The sequence below is a fragment of the Myxocyprinus asiaticus genome, chromosome 15, assembly GCF_019703515.2.
Source record: "Myxocyprinus asiaticus isolate MX2 ecotype Aquarium Trade chromosome 15, UBuf_Myxa_2, whole genome shotgun sequence".
Taxonomy (NCBI): domain Eukaryota; kingdom Metazoa; phylum Chordata; class Actinopteri; order Cypriniformes; family Catostomidae; genus Myxocyprinus; species Myxocyprinus asiaticus.
In genome coordinates, this window is record NC_059358.1 from 35,160,169 (window position 1) to 35,174,434 (window position 14,266).

The following is a 14,266-nucleotide window of genomic DNA, read 5'->3' on the forward strand; positions in this document are numbered from 1 at the left end:
TCAGAGTTTAATGATTAATTTCCTAACACTCAGTTTCAGACCAGAGAGTGGTGAACTTTGAGCATGTCTCACCAAATGTGAGAAAACCTTGATGTTCTTTTGATGTGGCCAGTGAAATAAAAGTTGTTGTTTTTTTATCTGTGTAAGATAAATTTCACTGTTAGAGTTATGAATATTTGCATTGTTCATACACCATCCCGCGGTTTCAACAGTGTATAACAAATACTGTCCTGTCTGCTGACAATGTGTAGAAGTAGCTGTAATATACACTTTAGGTAAAAGCAAACAAATGAGGTTTATTGCGATTTCCTGATTGTAAATTTGTTTAAAAAAAATCAAGCAAACAAAAACAAAGATCACAGAGACTGATTCATTTAAAATTGCAAGAGCTATATCTCAGTAACTAAAATGTTTTGAGTTAAACAACCAAATTGCACTAATGCTTGTTTTCTCTAGTAGTGGATTTTTATGTTGATTTTAAACACCTAGTGCAAAGCTGTTGTAAATTAGAATCATTTATGTAAAGTGTGTCTTTCATACTAAAATACCAGTATATTCATATCTTTTGCTATAGCTGTTGGGTAAATAACTGAACACAGTAAATCCACACTGGCATACAGTAGGTCAAGGGTCAACTACACAGTGAAGGTAGATTTTAAAAGAAAAAAGAAAAGGTAACTGTGTTCTCAGGGCAAGGGTATTTTTAATAAATGTCAGGTTGTGGCATGCTGTCACTCATTTCAAATGTTGTGTTTCTGTTTTATATATTGTAGCTTTATACAATAATTACTGCTGTTTTGGTTTTGATTACTTTATATTTGAGATAGAATTTCATATTTCAAAAAAGGTATTCTTTTCAAATCAGTGCCCATGCTACAGGGGCATGTTGTCACTAATGGTCAACATGTGTTAAATAAATTGTATCTGTTGCAAGTGTTCAGTGTTGATGAACACTTCTTCTTTTCTTTTTTTCAATACTTTAAAGTGGGTGTTTAAAAATAACTTTAAGCTTAAAATGAAACATCCTATTACATTTACACTGGCGGCCAAAAGTTTGGAATAATATACATATTTTGATGTTTCAGAAGGAAATTGGTACTTTAATTCTCCAAAGTGGCATTCAACCGATCACAAAGTATAGTCAGGACATTGCTGATGTAAAAAAATGGCACCATCACTATTTGAAAAAAAACAAAAACAAAAAAAAAACAATTTTTGATCAAATCTAGACAGGCCCCATTTCCAGCAGCCATCACTCCAACACCTTATCCTTGAGTAATCATGCTAAATTTCTAATTTGGTACTAGAAAATCACTTGTCATTATATCAAACACAGTTGAAAGCTATTTGGTTTGTTAAATGAAGCTTGACATTGTCTTTGTGTTTGTTTTTGAGTTGCCACAGTATGCAATAGACTGGAACGTCTTACGGTCAATATTAGGTCAAAAATGGCAAAAAAGAAACAACTTTCTCTAGAAACTCGTCAGTCAATCATTGTTTTGAGGAATGAAGGCTATACAATGCTTGAAATTGCCAAAAAACTGAAGATTTCCTACAAAGGTGTACACTACAGTCTTCAAAGACAAAGGACAACTGGCTCTAACAAGGACAGAAAGAGATGTGGCCAGATGTACAACTAAACAAGAGGACAAGTACATCAGAGTCTCTAATTTGAGAAATAGATGCCTCACATGTCCTCAGCTGACAGCTTCATTGAATTCTACCCACTCAACACCAGTTTCATGTACAACAGTAAAGAGAAGACTCAGGGGTGCAGACCTTATGGGAAGAATTGCAAAGAAAAAGCCACTTTTGAAACAGAAAATCAAAAAGAAAAGGTTAGAGTGGACAAAGAAACACAGACATTGGACAACAGATAACTGGAAAAGAGTGTTATGGATCTTAACCCCATTGAGATTTTGTGGGATCAGCTGGACTGTAAGGTGCATGAGAAGTGCCCGACAAGACAGCCACATCTATGGCAAGTGCTACAGGAAGTGTGGGGTGAAATGTCACTTGAGTATCTGGACAAACTGACAGCTAGAATGCCAAGGATCTGCAAAGCTGTCATTGCTGCATGTGGAGGATTTTTTGAGAACTCTTTGAAGTAGACTATACATTGTGATCAGTTGAATGCCACTTTGGTGAATAAAAGTACCAATTTCCTTCCATAAGAGCAAAATCTGTACATTATTCCAAACTTTTGGCTGCCAGTATACATACCAAATTTACTTATTAAATGCACATCTTTCCAAGGTCTAATAGAGGAGAATTGTCTCAAACATGTAATGCACATACTGACAGAACTGGAGTTCAAAATGTGAGTTTTTCTTAAATATATTTTTACTTATTTTTGTTTTTACCTAATACAGTAAAAGAATGGCATTTTCTGAAATAAGAAGAACCATAGTATATCATTATTGCTTCATTACTACTTTCGTCAAACTACAACTGTCATGGCCACAAGTGTTTAGAATTGTAAGTTGTGGCTGGTCTTGTGGCTGGTCTGACTCACCCCTGGCATGATGACCCTCTCAATGTCTTTGACCACATTTTCATAGCTCTCCGGCTCCTCCGGGGCCTCCTCAGGAATCAATGACCTCAGATATCCAGGTTCCACATCAGGGTAAACCTGCCTCTGCTCAATGTTCTCTAAATAATCAGCCACATAGTCCACCATCTCCTTCCCCCGCCTCCGGAACTCTGCAATTTCCATCTTCTCGGCTATGGAGAGGAATGGACAGTCCCAAAATTTATTCTGTGTTCCTCTCAATGTCCTTAAATGAGGAGAGGAGTAAATATATTTGTTTGATTGAGATTGTTTGCATGGTCAAGACGTATACCTCAATAGGAAATCTAGGGCCCGAGTTACAAACTAAGGGTATTATGCTATAAATGTGGTTTATGAGCACATTTCTAGTGTCCCCATAATTCAAATCACTTAAAAAAAAACATACTAAACGATGATTTTTTGAAAATGTGAACGTTTTTTGTGAGGGTTAGGTTTAAGGGTAGGGTTAGGGGATAGAATCTATAGTTCGTACAGCATAAAAATCATTATGTCTATGGAGAGTCCTCATAAGGATAGCCGCACCAACATGTGTGCATGTGTGTGCGCACGCGCGTGTGTGCGTTTTCTGCATTGTGGGTGTTTTTTTGTCTCACCCCCTCATGTTTGTTTAGCATTGCAGCTGATTTATTGGTTTTATTTGACAATTTAAAAAAAAAGTCTGTGTAATTGTCTCACCAGTAAAATATTTTGTGTGTGTGATATATTTTGCACTCTGAATGTTTTATAGACTCACCCTTTAATTTCTGTGTGTGTTTTTCAGTATTGTGGCTGATTTATTGATTGTATTTAACAGATAAAAATAATGCTCTGTGTTTTGTTCTTTCCCATTCATTTTCAATGATCGGTCAGTTTTGTCAAGTCAAGTCGTTTATGTTTATGTTTTGTTTTATACACACGTTTGGATACTGCACCTTGTAAATAAACTGCACTTGGGTTCTCTTTACGTCATCGTCTTCGTCATTGCCAGCGCACATCGTTACCGAATACTTGGCCAACTATGAACACAGCAGTTAAGCTCATACGGCTATGCCGGGGGAATCGTCCCCTGGAGGATTACATAGAGGAATTTTGCGCTCTGGCCAGCCAGGTGGATTTTAATGTGGTCGCCCTCAAGGATATTTTTAAGGTGGGATTAAGTGAGCCGATCTCCTCCTTGATGCCTGGCGGTCGCAGTTCCCTCAGCCTGGCTCAATATATCGACCTCGCCCTGCAGATCATTGGTTCCACGTTCACTGTGGGGGAGGCGGATGCCAAGCCAGAGTTCCACGACATGGCCGCCGCCGAGCCAGAGTTCCACGCCATGGCCGCCGCCGAGCCAGAGTTCCACGACATGGCCGCCGCCGAGCCAGAGTTCCACGACATGGCCGCCGCCGAGCCAGAGTTCCACGACATGGCCGCCGCCGAGCCAGAGTTCCACGCCATGGCCGCCGCCGAGCCAGAGTTCCACGCCATGGCCGCCGCCGAGCCAGAGTTCCACGCCATGGCCGCCGCCGAGCCAGAGTTCCACGACATGGCCGCCGCCGAGCCAGAGTTCCACGACATGGCCGCCGCCGAGCCAGAGTTCCACGACATGGCCGCCGCCGAGCCAGTGTTCCACGTCATGGCCGCCGCCGAATCAGAGTTCCACGTCATGGCCACCTCCGAGCCAGAGTTCCACATCATTGCCGCCAAGCCAGAGTTCCTAGTCATGGTCGCTGAGCTAGCGCCATCTTCTGCTCCATGCCATGTCACAGCCACGCCTCAGCCTGCTTCATGCCATGTCACAGCCACACCTCAGCCTGCTCCATGCCATGTCACAGCCACACCTGAGTCTGCTCCATGTCATGACCTCATCTGAGCAGTTGGCCCTGGAGATGGTTCCCGCCCTTGTACCCACCCTTAGTTCTCCTGAGCTGGCAAGGGGAACTTTCAACCCTCCAACCTCTGGACTCCACCTTGGCCTATCGGTCCCTCGACATCGCCTCGGCTCTGCGTTCCCTCAGCTCCACTGTGGTCCTTCAGCCTCTCAGCTTTGCCTGGGTCCCTCGTCCCTCCGGCTCCACCTTGGTCTGTCGGTCACCTGGCTCCGCCTTGGCTCTCCAATCCTCTGGCTGCGCCTCATCCCTCCGATCTGTCAGCTCCACCGGGGACCTTCTTCCCTACAGCCCCACCTTTGTCCTTAGTCCCACCGGCTCCGCCTCAGTCTTCCGATTCCCCAGCTCCGCCTTGCTCCTCTGAGTCTCCAGCGCCACCTTGGTCCTCCCTGCCATCGGCTCCACCCTGGCCCTTCGAGTCTTCGGCTACTCTTCGGGTATCCAGTTCTCCATGGCTCCGCCCCTAGAGACTCTCATGGCTCCACCCCCCATGGGCTCCGCCCTGATCCCATGCTCCACGCCCTGCCAAGCCATGCCTCAAGACCCCCCACCCCCCCCCAGCTCCCTACAGAACTTTGGGTTGAACCATGTTTTTTGTGTTTTTTCATGTGTTGGCGCGTTGGGAGCCGCCCCTTAGTGGGGGGGATATGTCGTGTATTTTGTTGATCCATGTTTTTCATGTCTTTTATTTTGAAATTCTAGTTCCTGTTCATGTCATGTGATGTCCTGTTTTCCCTCTATGTTCATGTGTCTTGTTTTCATTGGTTTATTGTTTAATTATCTTGTTTAGATTTCTGTTTGTTCACTGGTTTATGTTCTCCCATGTCACGTATTTAACCCTCATGTTTTCCATAGTCCACATAAAATATTAGACAGGATTATTCACTTTAAGAATTTATGTTAATGACTGAATTCAATTTGGAAGGCCAATTGGCATAAAAGGATGACAAGCACAATATTTTACTATGGTTTCCAAATATATGCCCCAGATAATAAAAACCAAGGGGCAAATATTACACCTTAATGGAAAAGTAAATTTCTTACATTGATCTGGAGTTACATGATTAACTGAATTTTATGTTAAAGAAATTCACTCAAAACATTTGTGATTATTTACTTCAATGAGGACAACATTTCAATTTCTGGGTGAATTACCCCTTTAATAAAAAGAAATGATTAAAGAGACTATTTCAGTGAATCCATTTTCCCACAAGAGGTCTGTATGTATCAGTACTGTTGGTAAAAGTGACTACTACTAATCAGTTGTACTGTAAGCCTGTTACTTATAATTCTCTTCACCCTAATCCAGGTAATACAAATGGATTGATGTAGTTTATGTGTCTGTGTGTGTGTATGCTTGTTAGTATCAATGTGATTGACACATCCACAATGTGCCTCGTCTCATTGATTATGTGCCTATATTAAAGTTGTTAATCTTTACATATGCATGCACAATACACACTTTTGTCCTGAAAGTAAGTCTTTGTGTAAATACACATAAAAAATATATATAAATAAAAAAATCAGCAAATTCAAAGAGGCAGTTTAAACTGAATAAATCATTGTCCAGATATTGCAAACAAGGTGCAATGACGATGACAGTCATTATGAATAGTGACACATTTTGAGAGGGTTTTTGCAGACATAAGACGTAAGCTTAGTTTACCAAAATCAACCTTTGATTTGTAGAGCAACAGGTCACATGTTAGACAACACTGAATGATTTTGTCACATGCAGGGATCTTTATGGCATAAAGCAGGTGCTGTAAAAATGATGTAAAGTCAAAAGTGCTGACATTTCTATAGACCAGCTTCAACAATTTAATTCTTAGAAATAAGTGCACTTAAAAAATAATAATAATAATAATAATAATAAATACAATAAATAAATAAAAATAATAAAAAACATATATATCTTATAGCCTTAAAATGTGCTTATTGTGGTAATATCAAAAAAATATTATTTAACAACCTGACTACATTTGGTTACTCCAAAAAAAAAAAAAAAAAAAAAAATCAAGGGTCAGATCAGTTAGAAATAGCTTTTTAAGGTAACAACTGCACAGTTTCACTTTTTACAATCTATGTTTATTAAAGATACGTAATCGTAATATACCTCAGCATTTATAAGTGTCATCAACCTGTCAAAATCCCATAATAGTCCTTCCTGTATTTGGACCTTGCACCTGGACTGTTCTAACCTCTCAACAAGTGTTACACTCATTCTATCTCTCTTTTTCCTCCTTTTGCATTCATTGTACTCACATTGTCAGGCAAAACAGAAGAATCCTCCCTCTCGTCAGTCCTCACACGCTCTGTGTTTGTTTCAAACACACATATATAAACACACATACACACACAGAGAGCAAAGCAGAGTGATGTGCAACTGAGTCTGAGGGTTTATCAGCCCGACCACCATTCAGACAGCCAATCAGAGTGAAGCTTCATTCAGAGCACCACACACATGCAAGCAGGGCAAGAGGAGCTGATTCATAAGGAGTAAATTAAAGCCTGCTCACTTTCTGCACACACACACACACAAATGCAATTACAGAAACACACACAAAGCGCACAGCAGTACAAACATGCACAGTAAAGGGCACCTGCCTCCGTAATGTACAACGAGGTAGTCTCTATTATGCCACTCTAAACAATAATCATAATAGCATATTGTAACCTCAAATTAGTTGACAAAGCTCACACAGATAATCCTAGTGTTACCTGGTTTATAACTGTTTTTGTGCCATTATTAGGGGCATCTGAAGTGCCTCTGTGACATTTATGGGTATTTAACATTTAAACTCAACAATAGACCAATACCTTATTGTATAGTGGAATAAATGTGCTTTCTTGTAAACTTAGTCATTAGATCACAGGTTTCCCTTGCACATCTTGAGAAAATTAGCTCTGAAACCAAAGTCCATAGCACATAAACAGACTCCAGTATATGAGTGAAAAGCTCAGAGATTACATATGCAACACAGTATACTGTATAATGAACAAGAGCTATACATTCAATATATCACTGAGGTCTAGCCACACATTAAAATTAATGAGGTCAATAAAACTTTATCACTGAAAAAAAGATAATTGCTTGTTGGCCAAATATGTATGCCAAAATTAAACTTCAGTTTTTTTGTTTCTATTAAAACAATGTAGGGCACAACGGGACTAAATGCACACCTTAAGGGAAATTAGTTTTTATGGTCACAAAATGTATCAAGATCAAAAAAATAAATACAAAATAAAATAAATGAAATAAAAATCGATGGTAAAAGGCCCCCAGGATGGGGTTATATTGATAAAGTGTAGATACTGGGGAAATTGTTATAGTGTGAAATTTGTCAATTTATGCAAATACTTTTTTGAGTAACAAATTAAGATTATGCTTATTCAGAATAACCACTTCAGAAAGGATAAACACATTTGTCATTTCATAACATCTCAAGAATTTAATAAAAAAAATCAATCTCCATTGTGATTGGATCAGACAATGTGAGCCTACTTTGAACATCTTTCATAAAATTCTCTTCGCCTCACTTAAGAAAAACAAAATGTTTTATGGGGGCCTTTAGCCCCTGCAACAGGAGGGTTTTTACCCCAAATACTATCCTTTCACTTACTGGACAGCTATTAAAAATGTTTTATTAAATCACCTTGAACAAAACTGAAATAATAATAATAATAATAATAATAATAATAATAAATACATGGTAAAAAAAAAAAAATTATTAGCTACATACATTTGTAACATTTAAAAATTATAAACTGTTAGATCAAATTGCCTCCAAATCAATGTTTAGACATTACACACATAATCTCATGGATCAGGAATGTTTTGCAAGGAATAGAGACAAACTGGTGAAAGTACTGTGGTAGTTTTTGTTGCTATTTAATCTTTTGGGAGAAAATGAAATCAAGTGTGCCTTTTAAGTCAAAATAAACAAAAAATACATATATAAATAGTTATATACTGTACTGTACTGTATATTCTTATACATATAGGTGCAACAAAGCTAAAGGAAAGTGTATTGTGATATAAAATTATTTCTCTAATTACTCATTGATTACTAATATTTATATTAATGGAGCAAATTTGCTTTTGTTTTGGTTTAAAATCATTTAAAACTAAAAGTGACAAGGGGGCAGTGGTGTAGCAGTGTCTCAAGACATACCATATGTAGGCCTATATAGCCTACATAAGAATGAATGGTTATTTGTTTTATTTGTGTACTATTATGTGCTTTTCTGTGTATAGTGAAATTGCTTTCCTACTTAGAAATATAAACTGTAATTATTTGATATCATGAGAAAAAGGCACCATCAACAGCAATAAAAGGCAAAAAAAAAAAAAAAAAAAAAGCATAAAAAACTAGCAGGGGTGCAATAACATGCAGTATTTTCACAAAGTTTATTGCTTAAGTTAAATTTATATATATATATATATATATATATATATATATATACACACACGTTTAGTAGGGAAATAAATTTACAGTGCAAATTATGATTACTCCAGAGATGCTTGTGTATCAGTGTCCCGCCCCTTACTGAAACAGAAAATATTATTGGTTAGCAAATATCCAGTCACGTCTGAAATGAACGTTCTGATTGGTGGATCAGCTTAGTCGGACTGTCTGTCTTGCCAGTGCCATCAGTTGTAGTGATAGTGGGAAATCATTTTATTGACTTGGATCTTTGAGTCTCGTTCAGCAAAATGAAAGAATCTTTATTCAAGCCATTTCGTTCATTTTGTTCAGTTGAGCAGAATTAAATTAAAATGTTAAATTTTCAATAGGCAAATCCCCCCCCCCCCCAACACGTCTACTTACGCAAACTTTGATTATAGTCCCAATAAGGAAAAAATGATAATGCAGCCAAGGACAAATTGTGAGAAACAGAAAGATTAGTTAATCTCTGGAATCTTCTTGTCCGAGTCGTTCGTTCTTTTGTCACGTGACAGCCATATACGCTATCGTTCTTTGCCTATCTGTCACTCACTCGACGTTGTGTCGATGTATTGACACTAGGGGTCACTCTTGGGAGCCCAAAACACCTCTGGTCTTTGATAAAAGGCCAATGAAAATTGGCGAGTTGTATTTACATTCCATGGACATACGGGTATAAAAGGAGCTGGTATGCAACCACTCATTCAGATTTTCTCTTCGGAGCCGAACGGCCGATGCTCACTGAGCTGAATTCCCACAGCTGTTCATTCACCTCTGCTGGATCTGACGGTGCATTTCAGCGGCTTCTCTCCCCTCTGCACTGGTGCACTGCAGAGAACACCCCTGGGTGCTTCGGCTGAAATAAAAGAGTATATTTCTCTAAAAGAGCGGCACACACGGAACGTCTTTTTAAAGACGCGTCTTTTTAAAGACGCCTTTCCGTTTGTGTGTTATTCTTGGTTGCGGTCGTTATCTCTCGCCTATCTGGGCACTGCCCACATGGAGACAGCGTTCGTGGATGGGTCATGTACTCATTGTGAGAACATGTCCATGGCAACGATGCAGTCGTGGCTTGCCTTCGTAAGAAAGCAAGCCACCCCAGAGGCTCCCCGGCTCGGTCCTTCTACCCACGGTATGAGGCCAGCGCGGCTAGCATTGGGGGCGATTTGGGGACCCCAATGGGACCACCTCTGCCGGGTATCCCCTCACGGACCTCCCATTCCCCAGCACGCTCGTCTGCCCTGATCAGGCTTCCAGATGAGTCTGCCGGCTCGTCTCACGAGCTCGTGAAGGTGATGAGCTCTCGAGCACAGCATCGGAGAGCGGGTTCATCCAGTCAGACACGGAAGCCTCAGCTGGGCTCCTCCCTTCGGGTGCGGTCACCCAGTCACAGGCAGACGCGGAAATGACAGACATGCTTTCCCGGGCAGCCGCGAGCGTTGGGCTAGAGTGGAACCTTCCGCTCTCCCCTGAACCCTCGCGGCTCGATGATTGGTTCCTGGGCTCACGGCGCCACTCACGGCCACGCCCTGCCCCAGTTCCTTTCTTCCCGGAAGTGCACGAGGAGCTGACAAGGTCGTGGGAGGCACCTTTTACCTCCAGCATCTACACAAGGTCCTTTGCTGTTGTTCTGGGATTAATTTGCTCTTTTCGCATCAACTACATTCATCTCTAGGAGACAGAATGTGTCTCCTTCCTGAGTGGTATGATTGCTGTGTAATCCCATGATGTTTATACTTGTGTATTATTGTTTGTACAGATGAATGTGGTACCTTCATGCATTTGTAAATTGCTCCCAAGTATGAACCAGACTTGTGGAGGTCCACAGTTTTTTTTCCTGAGGTCTTGGCTGATTTCTTTTGATTTTCCCATGATGTCAAGCATAGAGGCACTGAGTTTGAAGGTAGGCCTTAAAATACATCCACAGGTACACCTCCAGTTGACTCCAATTATATATATATATATATATATATATATATATATATATATATATATATACACAGTTGTGCTCAAAAGTTTGCATGCCCTGGCAGAAATTGTGAAATTTTGACATTGATTTTGAAAATATGACGGATCATGCAAAAAAACTGTCTTTTATTTAAAGATAGTGTTCATATAAAGCCATTTATTATCACATAGTTGTTTGGCTCCTTTTTAAATCATAATGATAACAGAAATCACCCAAATGGCCCTGATCAAAAGTTTACATACCCTTGAATGTTTGGCCCTGTTACATACACACAAGGTGACACACACAGGTTTAAATGGCAATTAAAGGTTAATTTCCCACACCTGTGGCTTTTTTAATTGCAATTGGTGTCTGTGTATAAATAGTCAATGAGTTTGATGTCACATGGATGCACTGAGCAGGCTAGATACTGAGTCATGGGGAGCAGAATAGAACTGTCAAAAGACCTGCGTAACAAGGTAATGGAACTTTATAAAGATGGAAAAGGATATAAAAAGATATCCAAAGCCTTGAAAATGCCAGTCAGTACTGTTCAATCACTTATTAAGAGGTGGAAAATTCAGGGATCTCTTGATACCAAGCCAAGGTCAGGTAGACCAAGAATGATTTCAGCCACAACTGCCAGAAGAATTGTTTGAGATACAAAGAAAAACCCACAGGTAACCTCAGGAGAAATACAGGCTGCTCTGGAAAAAGATGGTGTGGTTGTTTCAAGGAGCACAATACAATGATACTTGAACAAAAATGAGCTGCATGGTCGAGTTGCCAGAAAGAAGCCTTTACTACACCAATGCCACAAAAAAGCCTGGTTACAATATGCCCGACAACACCTTGACATGCCTCAAAGCTTCTGGCACACTGTAATTTGGAGTGATGAGACCAAAATAGAGCTTTATGGTCACAACCATAAGCGCTATGTTTGGAGAGGGGTCAACAAGGCCTATAGTGAAAAGAATACCATCCCCACTGTGAAGCATGGTGGTGGCTCACTGATGTTTTGGGGGGGTGTGAGCTCTAAAGGCACGGGGAATCTTGTGAAAACTGATGGCAAGATGAATGCAGCATGTTATCAGAAAATACTGGCAGACACTTTGCATTCTTCTGCACGAAAACTGCGCATGGGACGCTCTTGGACTTTCCAGCACGAAAATGACCCTAAGTACAAGGCCAAGGTAATAATCAAAACAAGCAAGTACAACCCTTTACTTACACCTGATCAGACATTCAAACATTACATGTGTTGGTAAAGGTTGATTTAGTCAAGTTGTATTTTTTACTTGAATAAAACCAGTGAATTTAAATTTCACCACATGGAGCACTTTTTTAAGGTTACTTGACAAAACAGTTTTATGGTGTACAGTGACAAATTGATGACAGTTACTATAAAAAGCATAAATACAGGATGTACAGGACTAATTAAGTTACTAGATCTTAAACACAGAAAAATAATCTACATCAAGTGAGGATGAATTCATTGAAATAATGTACTTTTTATAAGATTGTCTGCCATCTAGTGGAAATGCACAAGGTTTGCACCACACTGTCACGTGGTTCTACAATATAATAAAGCAGAAGTCTTACAGAAGTCAGAATATTATATAATGTAATGCATTAGCTACTGACGTTTATTATATACACTCACTGTTGTGTATATGTGTTGAAAAGCTGGCTGACACTGACTGCAGTTCAGTTGTTACTTTTAAGATTACTTAGAAGCATGGACAAAGTCTACAGTTATGTTGTTGCATCTGATCTTGTTGGAAACCAAAGTTTAAAAGCCATCTTAATTTCATTTTCTATATTCATTTTACCTTCAGAGATTTTTTTTTTTTTCTGTTGTAAGGAAATTTTCAACATAATTATAAATCAATGCAATCACACATATTCTAGTTCAAAGATCAGGGGCTTTTTTCCCTCCACATTTTAAATTCATTTTATATGCACATTTTAAGTAATTTAATCACTTCTTGGGGGCTATCCAAGTGGAGTTACCAGTATAATTTATGAATGATAAATTAGATTTATTTTATTTTGTGTTCATTTCATTTTTATTTATTTTTTTCACTTTTCAATTGTTCCTTTTTTTACCCATTGATTTTAGATTTGATTTAAAATAATGTATTTAAATGGTTTTAATTTGATTTTAAATGCCTATGTATTTATTTTGTTCTTTGTTACACCCGTGCAGAGCACTTTTGAACCACTGTGTATAACATGTACGATATAACTCCCTTGCCTATCACTGCCATGCGTTGCTAGAGGATATTTGGTAGGGAGCTGACCAAAAGCTGTTCCCTTAAAATTTAGCATCTTACAAAGGCCTACAACACTTCCAAATATAATATGCTGCTCATTTCTAAATACGTGTCGTTTTTAGGCCTCCTAATTATATGAATATTGTAAGTGTTTGTGATGCTTGTTTGCCAAGATGATATCAACACACCTTGAAAAATACAGTAGCAATGAATTAATGTTTTATTCTAAACAGAATATATCAGTCCCTTATTTGTACAAAAATAACTGAAAAGGTTACAATAAGGATTTGTAAGCCATTCAGCTGTTTACAGAAGCAAGCAGAACACATTATGAACACAGAATAAGAAAAGGAGAAACTTTTTTTGTGTTTCAGTCCCTGAAATTGAATATACTTACTGTATATCAACTTATGTTCTCGGTCATTATCTTTTTTTGCATTTAGTAAACATACGCAAACTGATAGTTGTGAAAAGATTGTGATAAACTGTGATGCTGAGTATCTTTTCACAGAGCAGAAGGTCTGCTTGCTTTACATTACAGTACCCATGTTACACATTACACCTTTTTATTATTATTATGAATTTCAATAGCAATGGTTAAAATTAGAGCCACATAATAATTATAATACAATTATAATTATGTTGTTCATTAAAATTACGCAGCATCTGCCGTGTATAATTATAACATGTACACTAATGCAAAGCATGACCTCTTCCTTAATCAAAACTGGTACTAAATGATCACAAACCCTTGATCAGTAACCAAACCCTGAGTAGGAACAACCTCTCAGGTCTACATTAGTAAAGAGAATAACAAAGGATGGTTGAGGCAACTGATATTCATAAGCTTTAAGAAACAGACTGTGGAGATGGAAGCAGAAATAGACCGATAATCTGTTTGACTGATCATTTTTACCGACACGTAATCTGTTATTGGTTCTTTAATGTCAGGTTTACTGATAAAAGTTAGATATAGTCCAAAACAAAGAAGGACTTACAAAGTGGAAGTTAAATTGTGCAAAATGTAAGAATCCATAAGAGTTAATTAATTAATAAAATATTTGAAGAGAATATGCACAAAATTAGTTTCATAAAGCAGGCTGTTCATCTTTAGAAGATAGTAATGAATGATTTAGCCATTATTGTGGTAAGTACAGAAATGAAACAAT

At 38.7% G+C, this 14,266-nt stretch overlaps 1 protein-coding gene across 3 annotated transcripts in view; it reads right to left on the reverse strand.

Annotated features, from left to right (window-relative positions):
* The window catches only part of LOC127452567 (aromatic-L-amino-acid decarboxylase-like), a 34,371-nt gene extending 27,549 nt beyond the window's left edge, over window positions 1-6,822 (reverse strand). For all 3 annotated transcript variants that reach the window (XR_007899287.1, XR_007899286.1, XM_051718118.1), the window contains exons 1-2: window positions 6,691-6,822; window positions 2,516-2,724 (exon numbers count right to left, since the gene is read on the reverse strand). Coding sequence is in view for 1 of the 3 variants with exons in the window: in XM_051718118.1 (XP_051574078.1) it covers window positions 2,516-2,716 (201 nt within the window). In the remaining 2 variants the exon portion in view is untranslated. The remainder of the gene's footprint in view (window positions 1-2,515; window positions 2,725-6,690) is intronic.
* Between the last annotated feature and the right edge of the window lie 7,444 nt (window positions 6,823-14,266).